At 52.3% G+C, this 16,864-nt stretch overlaps 1 protein-coding gene and 1 non-coding gene across 3 annotated transcripts; both read left to right on the forward strand.

The window, feature by feature from the left end:
• Positions 1-2,693: 2,693 nt before the first annotated feature.
• On the forward strand, positions 2,694-11,249 carry SLC29A2 (solute carrier family 29 member 2). 2 transcript variants are annotated; one of them, XM_043926162.1, is made up of 12 exons: positions 2,694-3,101; positions 3,369-3,450; positions 4,937-5,097; positions 5,328-5,467; positions 5,851-5,985; positions 6,598-6,695; positions 6,911-6,995; positions 7,783-7,919; positions 8,182-8,287; positions 8,391-8,476; positions 9,225-9,424; positions 9,573-10,105. In XM_043926162.1, the coding sequence occupies exons 1-12, from the start codon at positions 3,073-3,075 to the stop codon at positions 9,835-9,837; spliced, it is 1,524 nt and encodes a 507-aa protein (XP_043782097.1). In that variant the 5' UTR covers positions 2,694-3,072; the 3' UTR covers positions 9,838-10,105. The 2 variants fall into 2 exon arrangements, with proteins under 2 accessions (XP_043782097.1, XP_043782107.1); XM_043926172.1 differs by lacking the exon at positions 9,573-10,105 and adding an exon at positions 10,112-11,249 and having other exon boundaries at positions 2,710-3,101.
• A 4,115-nt stretch (positions 11,250-15,364) lies between these two features.
• On the forward strand, positions 15,365-15,468 carry LOC122677693. The gene has a single exon (XR_006335891.1). It is a non-coding gene; the product is annotated as a U6 spliceosomal RNA (small nuclear RNA).
• Positions 15,469-16,864: the final 1,396 nt, after the last annotated feature.

Genomic DNA, 16,864 nt, shown 5'->3' on the forward strand with positions numbered 1-16,864 from the left:
TGGCTTTGTTTGGAACTTTGCCAAGACTTGGTCACCATTTCAGAAAATCATATCACCGAGAGCAAACTAGCAGTCCCGCAGTGGCTGGTTTGCCTACACTGTATGTGCATTATAAAAACAGTGGCTATACAAAGAGGGGCCAGCATCAGATTGCTTCACTGTGCCTGAGCATTAACATATTCAAACACTGCATTATTCTTTATCCTAGGTAGTACAATCAGGTATTTTATTGGCATTAATTTTTGTGTGTATAGATAGGCTTTATGATAGGTGAATTTCATTGCAGGATAGTAATAGAATGCATATTAGGAGGATGATTGGACTTTCCTGCTGGTAAGTGGATAAGAATCTGCCTGCCCATGCAGGGGACATGGGTTTGATCCCTGGTCCAGGAAGATCCCACATGCCTCTGGGCAACTAAGCCCATGGGCCACAACTACTGAGTCTATGTTCTAGAGCCACAACTACCGAAGCCTACAGCTTGTGCTCCACAAGAGAAGCCACTTAATGAGAAGCCCGAGCACCACAACTGGAGAAAACTTGCATAGCAACAAAGACCCAGTGTAGCCAAAAATAAATATGTAAATAAAACTAAAAAAAAAAAAGAATGACTGAGTCGAACTCCTCCTTTAAAATGAAATCCACACTCCTTACTCAGCACTCGGTCATAACCAGACCGGCCGTTGCAGAGGCTCGTCCCCCACTCCTGCCCTGCCTGCCAAAGGGATCTGTTTGCATGTCCCTGAACGTGTTGGCATTCTCTTGTCCCTGACCTTGGTACGGGCTGTTCTCTTGGAGAAATGCCCTCATCGTCCTAGCTTACTGCCTCACAAATGCAGTGTTTCTCAAACCTCAGTTCCTCATGTCTTTCCATGGAAGCCTGTGTCTCAGCTGTGCCCACACCTGCAGCCCCAACTGGGGCTTCATTTTCTATAAATTTTCTATAAATGACTCACTTTTCATAAGTAAATTTGTTAAGTTATATTAAATGTATAAATAAATTCATCTTCAAGGAAAAGTATCTATTATAATAAATAGGAAACCAGCATAAGTAGCCCTAAAAATAAAGTAACTATAAAAACATAGAATGAAAGTTTTAATAAAAATTGTTAATCTCTATTTAGGTAAAATCATCAGCAAAACCTCTGAGGTCAGTTTTGTGTGTGTGTGTGTGTGTGTTTGAGAGAGAGAGATTACCTAAATAGAGATTAATAAGTGTTAAAACGTTAGCACCACAATTGAGACTTTCCTCTTTGTCATATTCTAAAAGGTTGAAAGCAAATTGAAGACACAGTAACTTTCTCAATCACTGTAATTTAAAGCCAACTCTGTTCTCTCTAAAATCACTTGCGTATCACTGCAGCCCATTTATTAACCAAACATTTTTCAAGCATGTGTTATGTACCAGGCAGCTGCTCTAGACGTTTGCAATAAACGCCAAACTAAATAAGCACAGTCTTTGCCTCACAGACTGGAGAAAACACACACACAGGTAACCAGGAAATGGCCATAAAATGTCATTACTTATTAAAACAATTTGTGACAAAATTTTTCCAGCATCTTCATTACGCACGGCAACTGCAGAGAAAGCAAACCCTCTTGTAAATTATATGAGTTAGAGAAAATTAATTTCAAAAGTGCAATGGTTTATCATCTTTTCAAAGTTTTTCACGGAAAAAGGGTGGGAGCTGAATGCACGTTAATGTTTGATACGATGTGATGTGGGATCGTTGAAAGTCATATTTATTTATTAGCTGCACCCGGGTGCCTGTGTGTGTGCGTTAGTCGCTCAGTCCTGTACAACTCTTTGCGACCCCATGGACTGTAGCCCACCAGGCTCCTCTGTCCATGGGGATTCTCCAGGCAGGAATACTGGAGTGGGTTGGCATTTCCTTCTCCAAGGGATCTTCCTGACCCAGGGATCGAACCTATGTCGCTTATGTCTCCTGCATTGACGGGCAGATCTTTTACCATTAGCGCCACCTGGGAAGCCGGCACACAGGATCTTAGCTTCCCGACCAGCGATCGAACTCGCTTCCCCTGCAGAGGCCGCGGAGTCTTAACCACTGGACCACCGGGAAAGTCCCTAAAAGTAAATTTTTTTTTTTTTTTTTTTTTGAAGTGGCGGTGATGGGAGAGCCCCAGGTAAGACTAGGGAGCGGGCCTGGATCTCCTCTGGGTCTCCCTTTCCTCCGGAGCCACTGCTCCGAAGCTTAGCCACACCGCCACCAGGAAGCCCCTCTGGACTCCTCCTCTGGACTCGACCCTCCGCTGTGCGCCCCAAACTCCCGGCGATTCCCCAGGCACCCGCTGGAGGAGAAGGGTTCATCTATTTGTCTTCCAGATCTGCCCGCGGGCTCTGCCAGCTCCGACATCTGGCCCTCCCCTCTGCCTCCCGGGGGGACCCAGCTGAGTGCAGCCCGCCAGGACCGCCGGCGACAGACGGTCTCTCCGGCTTCCCCCGGGGCTGGCCGCGCTCGGGTTACCACCCAGGGGTCTTGCACTTTAGCGGGTGCTAGCACCGCCACGGCACCACCTCCGTCTTGGCGGAGCCTGGGGAACTCCGCGCCAGGTCAGCTCCATAGCACTCCGTTGGGCAGGGGGCCGGGGCAGGGCGGACACCCCTACTACCTCCCCCCACCCGCCCGCACAGGTCGGGGCCCGGCGCCCGCAGATCCGGGGGAATCTTCCCGGATCATAGCCTCTCGGGCGGCACGGGGAGCGGTGGAGTCCGGGGACCAGGAGGTCAGGCCGGGGGTGGGCTGGAGTCTGGAGCCCCTTCTCCTCGGGGGCCGGGAGGGGTGGGGCTCCCCGCTGTCCCCGCCCCGAGGGCGGAGCCGAGGTCCGAGCCTGCGGTACTTGAGACCGGGCGAAACTGGCGTGGAGCTCCCAGCCCAGCTTCCGCCTTCCACTGCCCGGCCTCGGACCGTGGAAGACCCGACCCCGCTTCCCGTGTCCACCACCGGCCAGACCCGGCCTCCCGGGTCCCCGGCTTGGCTCACGGGCCCCGGGGCAGGTGCAGGTGCGGCGCCCGCATCTTTTTCCCACTCGGGCTCACCCCGCCGGGCGGCCATGGCGCGAGGAGACGCCCCGCGGGACAGGCAAGTTGGGGACCATGTGGGGTGCGGCATATGGGGATCCAGTGGCCGTGGGCAGCGCAGAGCCGCTCCCTTTGGAATCTCTAAAGCGCAAAGAAGACCAGTTGGAACTACACTTCCCGTCAGCCCCCTGCCTGGGGTGCCTGAGCCTGGGTGATGGGGGTTGTAGTCCGCTCCCCGAGCCGGGTGGGGGGAGGGTGCTGGTCTGGGAGGCGGAGGGGCCGCCGGAGCGGGAAGTCCTCCGAGTGACCTTCTATCTGATCCTCACAGCTACCACCTGGTCGGGATCAGCTTCTTTATCCTCGGGCTGGGCACCCTCCTCCCCTGGAACTTCTTCATCACAGCCATCCCGGTGAGACTCGTGGCTGGAGTGACAGATCCAAGGCCACAACCACCAGCCGTCCCTCCAGCCGCCTTTCGCCACCACGCAGAGTGTCAGTGTCTCTGTCGGTCCGACTCGGCGACCGCAATGGACTGGAGCCCCGCCGGGCTCCTCTGTCCATGGGATTTCTTAGGGAATCCTCACTGTGTCCCCTTTGTCGGCTGAAACAGAGGGCCGCAGGGAGGAGAGGTCCCTCTCTCATGGCTAGGATCCACAAGCTTTCAGGAGTGCCCAGATCCTAGCGCAGGGCCACCAGGTCAGGAGATCCTGTGGAGCCAGCAAGGAGCTACCCACCCACCTCCACTTTGTCATTATTCCTGGGCTGGTCACTCCAAAAGTGGTTATCCAAGCCTTTGATTTTCATTGAAATAGCATGAATTACATTCATTCATCCAATGTACACCTAGAGTTCCTGGCACTGGGGTTACAGGAGGAACCACAGCCGAGGAAGATTTCATCCTCACTGTTTCAAGGGAAGGCAGGAATACAGGGCTTATGTTCTCTTCGGTAGGGGGTTGTTCTTGTATATTAAAAGCAACAACTTTCCAGATGCCTCTTCAGTGCCTAGCCATGTGCTGGGCCCTGGAGATGCAAAGATGAATCAGCCCCTGATCTTGAGAGCAAGACAGGTGCCAAGGAAATGTTGGTAATATAACATGACATGTGCCATCCCAGGCTAGGAGCCAAGTCCAAGGGGCCCCCAGGGGAGAGAGCAGTTCCTTCTGCTTAATAATCAGGTGATCTGTAACTTGGGAGAAGGGTAGGTAAAGCATTTGTGTTGGGAAGGTGAGTGGTCAGAGAGGGGAGGGCATTTCAAACAGCCAGGAGTCTGGTGAAGGCAACGAGAGGCAGAGAGTGCCAACCTCTACAGAGAAAGGGCCAGAGCTTGGGGTGCCTGAAGCTTAGCAGGATGGAACAAGAAATGGGCCACAAAATGGAAACTAGTTCTGAAAGGCCCCCAATGCTGTTCCCAATGCTGCAGGGCTTTGCCCTGCAGGCCACAGCGAGCCATGGGTGGGGAGAGGGGTAGTTAAGCAGAGTTGTGGCAGGATGTGTGTTCCAGAGAGAAAGCAGTTGGTCAGCATCTGATCCAGAGCCTGGATTATAGTTGGAGCTCCATAAATACTCAGGAATCTAGAAACTGCTGCAGGAGTGGGGGTGGGGGCTGTGACCGAGCCACAGGAGAGGAGGGGTGATCCAGAGATGGAGCACGGCCCAAGCTGGGGGATCTTTGGGCTTGGGCTCCGTCCCAGACTTCGATTCAACTCTGCACGTTCATTGAGCTCCAAGTGCATGCCAGGTGCTGGGGACAGCGCAAGGACAGAGAGCTAGTCCCGCAGGAGTTAATGGAGCGATCCCGGGCGTGGGAGGAGGCAGAGGAAGAAGGCTGGGGGGTTCCCGAGGGTAGGTAGGTTGTGGGGTGACCCTGTACCCTACCCCCCTGGCCTCCTGGCAGTACTTCCAGGGGCGGCTGGCGGGGGCCAACAGCACCGCCGAGACCCTGGGCACCAACCACACGAGCCCCGCAGATGCCTTCAACTTCAACAACTGGGTGACCCTGCTGTCCCAGCTGCCCCTGCTGCTCTTCACACTCCTCAACTCCTTCCTGTACCAGTGGTGAGAGCCCGCCCCCCGGCTCAGTCCCAGGCCCGCCCCCTGGGTCCCCTCCCCCTTTGCCGAGGCAGCTCCATCTGGGCCCCTGAGGGGAGCCCTCCCATCCTCCCTTCCCTCCCTCTGCGTCTCTCCCCAGCCCCCGCATCCAGTCCTAGGAGGAAACTCTTCGCCCTCCTCCCCTTGCCTGGCCTGAGCCCAGCGATGTCCACTCTGCCCTCCCCCTTTCCGAACAGCATCCCCGAGATGGTGCGGATTCTGGGCAGCCTGCTGGTCATCCTGCTCCTCTTTACCCTGACGGCGGTGTTGGTCAAGGTGGACATGAGCCCCGGGCTCTTCTTCTCCATCACAATGGCCTCTGTCTGGTTCATCAACTGTGAGCACCTCAGCCCTTCCCCACTTCCCCACTCTGCCCCCCCCCCACCAGGGCTTCAGCCAAGCCTCTTCTTGTAATTGAAAGGACCCAAGGTATCAAAGGGAAAACAGAAGAAACATCACCCATATCCCCGATGAGAAACCGAGGCCCAGAAGAGAGGAAAAGTCACTTGTCCCAGGCCCCGGAGTGACCTGAGAGCAGGTCTTCTGGCCCCCAGCCCCTCACACCCAGGGCTGCACCTCGGAAGAGGAATGCATGTGGGGTGTTACACCAGAGTGCCCAACCTAGTCTAGAGTCCCCTGTGCACCCAGCCGACACCCCCTCCAGGGAGCCCTCGAGGCCTACCTAGTTGAGCAGCAACCCTCAATCCTGTCCTTCCACAGCCTTCGGTGCAGTTCTGCAAGGCAGCCTCTTCGGGCAACTGGGCACCATGCCTTCCAAGTACAGCACCCTCTTCCTCAGTGGCCAGGGCCTGGCTGGGATCTTCGCTGCTCTTGCCATGATCATATCCATGGCCAGTGAGTAGACTTGGGTGGCAGGCTGGGATTCCAGGGAGCAGAGCGTGTGCTAAGGGTGAGATGCCTTGGGCGGTGGTGGAGACAGAGGTGATGGGGTGATGGGGGAGCTGGGGATTGGGTGTGGGGCTCTTGAGTCCTACCATGAGAGAATGATGGATGAGGACTGGGTTAACTTGGGGCCCAGAGCAGGGTTCCTGAGGCCAGCACTGGCCTGTGGCAGCAGGTTGAGGTTGAGGGAAGAGGGGACAGATGTGGGATTCAACCGGGTCTGAACTCCGGTTCCGCTGTTCTCTAGCCAGGGGCATTGGATAAGGCACTTACCTGTGTTCGCTTCCCAACCTGAATGATTCTTACAGCTCCATACTCAGATTGTAAGGAGCATACATTTATGTTGAGCACTTACTATGTGCTCATTAAAAATGACATGTGGGACAGAGCGAGAGACGCGAGGGGCTAGGCCAGGGCCCCCTGCACAAGGGTCCTGAGTGTCAGTGGGAGGAATGGAAGAGGCCGGGAGGTGAATCTGAGACGTGTATTCTGTGAAGTAGAACAAGCTCCCTGCGGGAGCTGGTGGACAGTCCCTTCCCTTCTGCAGCTGAAGTCTCTGCACAGGTGGCGTGGATGCCCAGACGTCCGCCCTGGGGTACTTCATCACGCCCTGCGTGGGCACCATCATGTCCATCGTGTGCTACCTCAGCCTGCCTCACCTGGTGAGCCTGGTATTGGGCTCGAGGCCCACTTTGGAGCATCACAGATACCGCCCTGAGTCTGAGGTCCTGAGAGAAGCCAAAGGAGGCAGAGGGGCCCAGTCCTGATCCCCAAAGGAGTCAGCCACTGGGGGAACCCAGCCTCTAAGTCAGCAGGGTGGGGAGGGATCCAGGCACCTCAGCCCAAGCCAGGCAGGGACAACGCTTTCCTTCTGCAGAAGTTTGCTCGCTACTATCTGGCCAAGAAACCATCGAAGGCCCAAGGTCAGGAGCTGGAGACCAAAGCTGAGCTCCTCCAATCTGGTGAGCCCGGGACCCTGCCGGGGAGGTGGAAGAGCCAGGGGAGGCTGGAGCCATCTCCACAGGGAAGCATTTTGCCTCTGTCCCCAACTAGAGCCCTCATCTCTAGGAGCCTTGTGTGAGCAGAGGCAGATGATCTTGAAGGGAAGTCAGTGGGATTGAAGTCATCCGTTCAATTCCCCTTTGGGCCTCAGTTTCCTCCTCCATAAAATAGGCAGGCAGCAGAGCTTCAGGTCTGCAGGTCCTAGATCCAGGTGTGTCTGAGTTGAAATCCTAGCTTCACGACATCCAAGCTGTGTGACCTCAGTCAAGTCACATAACCCCTCTGAGCCTCAGGGTTTTTGTTTTTTTTTATAAAGCAATGGTAGTGGAATAATCCATCTAAGGTGCTTAACTGTGCCTGATACATGTATGAACTTTAATAAACAGTGAAAGTGAAAGTGTTAGTTGCTCAGTTGTGTCTGACTCTTTGTGACGCCATGGACTGTAGCCCACCAGGCTCCTCTGTCCATGGATTCTCCAGGCAAGAATACTGGAGTGGGTGGCCATTAGGGAAGATCCAGGGGACCTTCCCAACCCAGGGATCGAACCTGGGTCACCTGCATTGCAGGCAGTTCTTTACCAACTGAGCCACCAGGGAAGCCCAATAAATAGTAGGTTGGCACATTTCCATTAGTTCTCTTGGCCTGCCCCTGGGCTGGTGGAGGGTCACTTGTTTTAACTGCTTGGAATCTCCCCTCCTCCAGCCTGGTTGTCACAGGCATGACCCTGCCCTCTCCTCTTGCCCCAGATGAGAAGAATGGGATTCCCAACAGCCCCCAGAAGGCAGCCCTGACTTTGGATCTCGACCTTGAGAAGGAGACAGAGGTGGAACCAGAGGAACTTCAGAAGCCAGAAAAACCTTCAGTTTTCATCGTCCTCCGGAAGGTTTGGCTTGGATACAACCCCCAACCCTCATCCCTGGGGAAGAGAGAGCTGCTCTCTCCAGCCTACCCCCGAGACGCTTAGAATGGACTGCGGCCTTAGTACTCAGCTTGTCCACCGGAGGTGACGGGGTCATGGCGGGTCAGGGACACGCTGGCCCAGGCCCCAATGTCCCAGTCCTGGGGCCAAGGCTGGGGTGGAGGGTCGGGGCTGCGTGCTGGGCTCTGAGCCTGGCGGCGTGCTCACCGCCGTCTCCGGCTCCCAGATCTGGCTGACGGCTCTGTGCCTCGTACTGGTCTTCACAGTCACCCTGTCCGTCTTCCCGGCCATCACCGCCATGGTGACCAGCTCCACCAGTCCTGGGAAGTGGAGTGAGTGGTGGGAAGTGGAAGGGGACAGGGCAATGGGAGTGGAGGGGAGAGAGGGGAGTGGGCAGCCTGGACCAGGATGAGCCCCCTCTGCCCCCACCCCCAGGTCAGTTCTTCAACCCCATCTGCTGCTTCCTCCTCTTCAACGTCATGGACTGTCTGGGACGGAGCCTGACCTCTTACTTCCTGTGGGTGAGCACATCTACTGGGGTGATCGGACGTTTGGAGAAGCTGTCAGGGATCAGAGAGTGTGAAAGAGCACAGAAGGGTGACTTCCCAATACTGACTGGCCCTGGTTTGGGTTTGGTAATGGAACAGCCAGTTAGCACAGAGCACCGGCCCCTGGAGGCATGCAAGCCAGGGCTTGGACGGTGAACTCTCTGAAAGCAGAAGCCATGTCCAGTTGATCTGGGTCTCCAGCGTCCAGCTGAGGGCCCAGCCCCAGGTGCTTGGAGAGTGTTACGCAGAGGTTCTTGTACCATGTGAGAGGTCAGACAGGATTCCTAGTATTTGGATTGCTTTTCACCATGATGCCCCTTCTTTCAATGAAATCTTCCAAGGACACACAACAAATATAGTAGATCAAAGAGGAGCTGCTCTGATCGGGTCTGGATCCCCAGTTTCCAATCCCATCTGCCCCAAAGGGTTCTTTGGAACCCCCAGGGGTGCTCAGCGCAACCAACTTGGAAAACCACAGACGTTCTTCTAGTTCTGCCACTGCAAGAGCACAAATTGGCGCTCAGGAGAGGCAGAGGCTGGGCGCTTATGGGCTGGGGGGCCTTGGCCCTGCCCGTTGCTCTCCAGAGGCCCCCGTGCTGGGTCCCCCCTGGCTCACACGGGGTAGGCCAGGGGAAGTGATAGTTGGATCTCTCGGGAGGGGGGTGGCCTGGAGCAGAGGCCCGGCTCCCGGGGACCGCCTCACCCCCGCCCTCTGCCGCAGCCTGACGAGGACAGCCGGCTGCTGCCCCTGCTGGTCTGCCTGCGCGTCCTGTTCGTGCCACTCTTCATGCTGTGCCACGTCCCGGAGAGGTCCCGGCTGCCCGTTCTCTTCCCCCAGGACGCCTACTTCATCACCTTCATGCTGCTCTTCGCTGTCTCAAATGGTTACCTCGTGTCCCTCACCATGTGCCTGGCGCCCAGGTCTGGGGCACGGGGAGGCGAGGGACGGGCTTGGGAGCAGGGAGATGGGGTCCGTCTTGGAGAGGGACAGCCGCCAAGGGTTCGGCTTCCGGCCAGCCCGGCCCAAGCTGTTTCTCCAGGCCTCACTGGTGCCCGCCCCGCCCGTCAGGTCAGGCCCTCACTGCTGGACTGGCCCCAGGCCAGGAGCTGAGGAACAGGGGACTCGGCTGGGAGGTTCCTGCCTAGGAAAGCAGCCCAGGCCGATTCTGGGGCCTCCTCTCTGGTCCTCAGTTTCCCCCTCAGTGAGTAAACAGGTTGCACGGTCGTTCCTTAAGGCCCAGCTACTCTCCCACGTTCTCAGTTGCAGGGGACCCAAGGTTGAGGTCACAAGCAGAGTTCCTGGGCTGCTCACCCTGGGGGACAAGGGAGCATAGAGGGGACAGGAAGACCAGGTAGGGGGCATTTTGCCAAGAAGGAAGGCAGGGGCATCTAGACCCCAGGGGCGTGAGAGATGTCCGTGTCCAGTGGCCCCATTTGACAGATCAGGAAGCTGGAGTCCAGAGGGAAGGGCCTCACTGTAGTGGCCCGGAAGTTGCGCCAGCCCAGACTGGAAATCATTCGTCCCGTTGTTAGAGGGGCAGAGGGCACGGGACTGGGTCCAGGGTGGGCCCGACATTTTTCTCAGAGCTCCTCTCCTGTGTATCCCAGGCAGGTGCTGCCACAGGAGAGGGAGGTGACCGGCACCCTCATGACCTTCTTCCTGGCGCTGGGGCTCTCTTGTGGCGCCTCCCTCTCCTTCCTCTTCAAGGCGCTGCTCTGAAGCGCTCCATCGAAGGCTCTCCCAGTGTCTCTATTCAGAGCTGAGGCCCAGCGCTGGGGGAATGACGGGGCCAGGCTCAAGCCTTCACCGGGCCGGGTGGGCGGGGGCCCTGTGGCCTGAGGGCTCCAGCAAGAGGCGGGCACAGCTCCTCTTCCTGGGCTGGCGGCCACCTGGAGTGCTGCTAGGAAGAATTCACCGCCTGCCATTCCAGCCCTCACCCAGGAGTGGAGCTGACGCACTATCTGGATGCACATAAGACCTCACTGAAAGGGTGATCATCAGGGAAAAGAGGGCCTAGGACCACGGCCCATCCTCACTGTCAGGACTGCGTTTGTTAATCACAGCAAACCCACTGGCGAATCGCTGGGACTCAGAGGCCACAAGTGGAGTCTTGCCAGCCATGTGGCTGGTGTGGACATGGCCTCAGAGTCTGTGTGGGGGTGGGGGCCAGTCCAGGGCAGGACCTCCTCTTCTCTCCAGGCTTCAACGACCCCACGGTCAGGTCTCTCGGACCTGTTCCTCCCAGAAGAGAGGAATCCAGGGAGGTTGAGGGGACGGGGGAGAAGGAGTTAGGGATCTGAGGGAGCTCAAAGGACCTCCGGGCCTCAAACAGTGTCTACGTTGCCAGGACTCACTGTGTCTACTCCCCGGAGCCCGGCTGGGCCCGGTTCCCGGAACTGCAGTTAGCCCGCAGGTGTGAGCTGCATTTTACAGTTTGCAAAACTCTTCCAACCCTGCCCTTTCGCTGAAGCCACGTTGAGGCCCTTGGAGGGAGGCTGGCAGGGACTGTGCCCCCCTCTGTACAGGTGAGGAAACCCAGTCCTGGGGGGAATGACCAGTTCTTGGCAGAGCCAGGACCCGGTCCCCACCTCCCTGTAGGTGCTGTTCTTCCTGCCCTCTGCCTGCTTCCCTTTTCCTCAAGGGGTTCAAGGCGAGAGCCCTGAACACTTACTGCACCTTTTTGTTGCTTGTTTTTCCCTCGGACCCTGCTCCTGGGTCTAATAACAACCGTCTTCATTTGTACAATGATCTCACTGAGTCTTTATTTCCAAAGCACTTTCAGTTCTGTTGGCTTTGATGAGCTGGGTGTAGTGGGGATGATTGTACCCATTCGACAGATGGGATGACCGAGGCCCTGAGAAGGGAAGGGATTTGTGGGCATCCCTGGGCTGGGCCTTCCTGGCCACATGATGGCCAAGGGGTACTGGCCTGTAAGAAGCCCTGTACTCCCAGACAGACTGCCTGGTTGCATGGATAACTATGACTCTCTCCCCGCACCAGCGTCCTCTGCCTCCCCAGGCTCCCTGCTTCTCAGAAATGGAGCCTCAGGGATACAGTCAACCAGCTCTGCAGAGGGATAGAGGAAAGGCCTGCTTTGCCACACATCTGTGCTACCCTGCCCAGGGCAGGGAAGAGCAGGGTGTTTGAGATTACCAGCACGGACCTTTCTGCCCATTTGCCCTCCTGCCTCCCACGGCCACTCAATGAGCAGCTATTATACACCAGGTGATAAATCAGCGCCAGGCCCTGCTCAGAAGCCAGAGGCTGCTTTGCAATCAAAGAGGAAAGTGAGGCAAGACATGACCTGGGGGACTTCCCCAGTAGTCCAGTGGTTAAGAATCTACCTTGCAATACAGGGGATGCAGGTTTGAATCCGGGTCAGGGAGCTAAGATCCCACATGCCCAGAGGTAACTAAGTTCATGCTACAACTAGAGAGCCTGAGTGTCACAGTGAAAGACCTGGTATGCCGCAATGAAGATCCAGTGCAGCCACACACACACACACAAAATATACAATCTTGGGAACTGAAATAAAGACACAGGGCCAACTCCAAGTGAGGATTTATTCCTTCGACCATTAGTCACTGTGCCAGCTTCTGGGTGGTCTGACGACCCTGAAACAAAGGAGCTATGACCCTACTCCCAAGGCCATGGGAAATAGAATGTAACTTGTGATAGGGCTTGTGAGGACCCTATAAAATGTGTAATATGAGATGCTAGAGGAGGGGGCCATTGATCTCACTGGGAAGTTCGGGCAGGCATCCCTGAGGAGGTGTCCTCTGAGCTGGGCGTTGAGGGATGAATATGAGTTTGCTGGGCTAAGGTGGGGGATGGGCAACCCAGGCAGACGTACCAGAAAATGCAAGGCCTGGATGGATATGGAATATTCAGGGGACAGTGGGGACTTCTGGCAGCAGGGCAGGGAGTGTGGGGAGTCCCTAGGGTGTGAGAGAGGGGAAGGGGCAAGGATAAGGCTGGGGCAGTGGGCTGCAGACAAATGATGAAGGGCCTTAGGGGTGAGGCCTAACCAGGGAATTAGAGGAGGAGACATAAAGAAGAAGAGGTGGCTCCCTCTGCAGAAGCCATTTAACTGGGTGATTTAAGTGCATGTGCCCTGACTCAGAGTCCTGGGTTTGAAGTTAGGCTCTTTCCCAGCAGTGGGAACAGGGATTCCTGAAGACTGGAGTACTGGAGAAAGCACTGGAGTACAGGCTGACATTTACTAAATGGTAGCTGTAGTCCTGGGAATATTTCGTACAGACCACTAAGCCTAACTGTACCCTTTGGCTGGGACTGGTGGGAGCAGGACCCCAATACTTCCGAGGTCCCCTTCTCTTCTTCACCTTCAGAGACTATTGTCTGTTGTACTCAAAAGCTCCCTAGACCTGCCAGACCCAGCCAACCTGGGGAACCCACTGGTGCTGGTCCATGGCCCTCTGGTGCAAGCCCAGGTGGGGCTGAGCAGTGGAGGATGGGTCCAGAAAGAGAACACCCACCCCTCAGATGCCCTTATGATGACACAACCTGGAATTCCTTCTTCCGGTCCTCCTCCTACTCTGCCCAACTTTCTCATCAGATCAGGATGCAGCTGGGCTTGATGTTAGAAACAAATACTTGAAATTTTTTTTTAAATAAAATAAAAGGAGACTTCTCCGGTGGCCCAGTGGCTAAGATTCTGCACCCCCAATGCAGGGGACCTGGGTTTGATCCCTAGTCAGGGCACTAGATCCCACATGCTGCAACTAAAAATCCTGCATGCCACAACTAAGACCCAGGGCAGTCAAGTAAATAATAAAACCTACTTTTTAAAAAAGAAACAAATACTTGAGCTGAGGGGCTCCACTTGCTGGTCCCTCTGCTGATGCCCAGCACCACCCCCTGCCTGCCCACTGCCACCTCCCCAGCCTGACACAGCTCCGCCAACAGGTCCCAGCTTCCCTCAGAAGCAGCCAGTGCCCATGAGCAAACAATTGGAGCAGGCTCTGAGTGGAGGGCACTGAGTCAGGCTCATGGAGGGACGCAAACATTGGAAGGCCAGTCCTTATCCTCAAGCTGCTCGCCCTTTCATGAGATGGACACTTCCTGGTTTTGTAAATGGATTTGGCTCTCCAATTAAAAGTTTGGACTTCCCTGGTGGTCCGGTGGTTGAGCATCAGTCTACCATTGAAGGGGATACAGGTTAGATCCCAAGTCTGGGAAGATTCCACATGCCATGGGGCCACTAAGCCTATGCTCTCTACCACTTGAGAGTAAAAAACACAAATAGGTTGAAAGTGAAAGGATGGGGAAAAGGTATTGTGTGCAAATGGTAAGCAAACGACAGTTGAGGTAGGTATACTAACATCAGAAACAAAAAAGACTAATTCAAAAATCATTCAAGAGACAAAGAAGGATGTTATGTATTTATAAAAGAGTAAGTCCATCAAGAAGATATAATAATTATATACATACCTAACAACAAAGTCCTAAAAAATATGGAGCAAAAATTGAAAACATTGAAGGTGAAATAGACATTTATACAATAATAGAGACTTCAAGATTCCACTTTCTTTTTTTTTTTTCAAGATTCCACTTTCAATAAAGGATAGAACCAGACAGAGGAGCAACAAGGAAACAGAGGACTTGAACACACATGAAACAAATAGGCAAAGAGACCTATATACACAACACTCTACCTAAAAATAGCAGAATATACCTTCTTCCCAAGTGCACATGGAACATTCCCCAGGAGAAATCATACATTAGGCCACAAAACAAAGCTGCAATAATTTTTAAAAGACTAAGATCACACAAAGCATCTTTTCCACTTACAGTGGAATGAAACTAGAAACCAATAATAGAAAAACTGGAAACTGCACAAATATGTGGAAATTAAACAACATTCCCCTAAACAACTAATCAGTTAAAAAAGAAACCAAAAGATAAGTTAGAAAATGCTTTGAGACAAATGGAAATGGAAAACAACATACTAAATTTTATGGGATGCAGCAAGAGCCATGCTGAGAGGAACTTGGTGTCAATGCCGACATTAAAAAGGAGGAAGTATCTCAGGCAAACTCAACCCAGAACCAACAGAAGGAAGGAGAGGCTAAAGATTAGAGTGGAGATGAACAAAATGGAGGATGGGAAAACAACAGAGAAAAATCAATGAAACCAAATGTTGGTACTTCGAAACAATAAAATTGACACACTTTTGAGTTGTTTAAGGAAGAAAGAGAAGATTTAAAAATTACTAAAATCAGAAATGAAAGGGGTCATTACTATTGATTATACAAAAATAAAAAGCATTGTAAGAGAATACTATGAACACCTGTATGCCAACAAATGAGGAACCTAGATGAAATGGACAAATTCCTAGAAACATACAAACTACCAAAAGTAACTCAAGAAGAAGTAGAAAATCTGGATGTATCTATATCAAGGAATGAGACTGAATCAGTAATCAAAAACCTCCCAGGAAATTCCAGGACCAGCTGACTTCACAGGCAAATTCTACCAGTCATTTAAAGAATTAACACCAGCCCTCAAACTCTTCCAAAAAATACAAGAGGAGAATACTTCCTAACTCTATATGTGACCAGCATTACCCTGATGCCAAAGCTAAATAAAGATATCACAAGAAAATAAAACTACAAACCCAAATCCCTTATAAATATAGGTGTAAAATTCCTCACAAAACACTAGTAGACTGAATTCAGCAACACAGTAAAAGAATTATACACCATGACCAAGTGGGATTTATTCTAGAATGAAGGTGGTTCATTAGAACGAACCTAACATTGGACCTGGAATGTTAGGTCCATGAATCAAGGTAAATTGGAAGTGGTCAAACAAGAGATAGCAAGAGTGAACATTGACATTTTAGGAATCAGTGAACTAAAATGGACTGGAATGGGTACAGAGAAGATTAGCATGACCCCTGAGCAAGAATGACAGACAAATTTGTGAAATGTCCCATATTTTTATTCATGTCGATGTATGGCAAAACTCATCACAATATTGTAAAGTAATTAGCCTCCAATTAAAATAAATTAATTTTTTTAAAAAAGAAAAAAGAAAGCCTTCCCTTAGTGATCAATGCAAAGAAACAGAGGAAAACATTAGAATGGGAAAGACTAGAGATCTCTTCAAGAAAATTAGAGATACCAAAGGAATCTTTCATCCAAAGGTGGGCACAGTAAAGGACAGAAACAGCATGGATCTAACAGAAGCAGAAGATATTAAGAAGAGGTGGCAAGAATACACAGAACGATACAAAAAAAATCTTAATGACCCAGATAACCACGATGGTGTGATCACTGGCCTAGAGCCAGACATCCTGGAATGCGAAGTAAAGTGGGCCTTAGGAAGGATCACTATGAACAAAGCTAGTGGAGGTGATGGAATTCCAGCTGAGCTATTTCAAATCCTCAAAAATGATGCTGTGAAAGTGTTGCACTCAATATGCCAGCAAATTTGGAAAACTCAGCAATGTCCACAGGACCGGAAAATGTCAGTTTTCACTCCAGTTGCAAAGAAAGGCAACGTCAAAGAATGTTCAAACTATCACACAATTGCACTCATCTCACACGCTAGAAAAGTGGTGCTCAAAATTCTCCAAGTGAGGCTTCAACAGTATGTGAACCAAGAACTTCTAGATGTTCAAGCTGGATTTAGGAAAGGCAGAGGAACCAGAGATCAAATTGCCAACATGTATTGGATCATCAAAGAAGCAAGAGAGTTCCAGAAAAAACATCTGTTTTATTGACTACGCCAAAGCCTTTGTGTGGATCACAACAAACTGGAAAATTCTTCAAGAGATGGCAAAACCAGACCACCTGACCTGCCTCCAGAGAAATCTGTATGCAGGTCAAGAAGCAACAGTTAGAACTGGACATGGAACAACAGACTGGTTCCAAATAGGAAAAGGAGTACGTCAAGGCTGTATATTGTCACCCTGCTTATTTAATTTATATGCAGAGTACATCATGAGGAATGCCAAACTGGATGAAGCACAAGCTGGAATCAAGGTTGCTGGGAGAAATATCAATAATCTCAGATACGCAGATGACACCATCCTTATGGCAGAAAGGGAAGAGGAACTGAAGAACATCTTGATGAAAGTGAGAGAGGAGAGTGAAAATTTCGCTTAAAACTCAACATTCAAAAAACTAAGATCATGGCATCCCGTCCCATCACTTCATGGCAAATAGATGGGGAAACAATGGAAAGAGTGACAGACTTTATTTTCTTGGGCTCCAAAATCACTGCAGATGGTGACTGCAGCCATGAAATTAAAAGAGGCTTGCTCTTTGGAAGAAAAGTTATGACCAACCTAGACAGCATATGAAAAAGCAGAGACGTTACTTTGCCAACAAAGG

This window comes from Cervus elaphus, chromosome 2 (genome assembly GCF_910594005.1).
Source record: "Cervus elaphus chromosome 2, mCerEla1.1, whole genome shotgun sequence".
Classification (NCBI taxonomy): domain Eukaryota; kingdom Metazoa; phylum Chordata; class Mammalia; order Artiodactyla; family Cervidae; genus Cervus; species Cervus elaphus.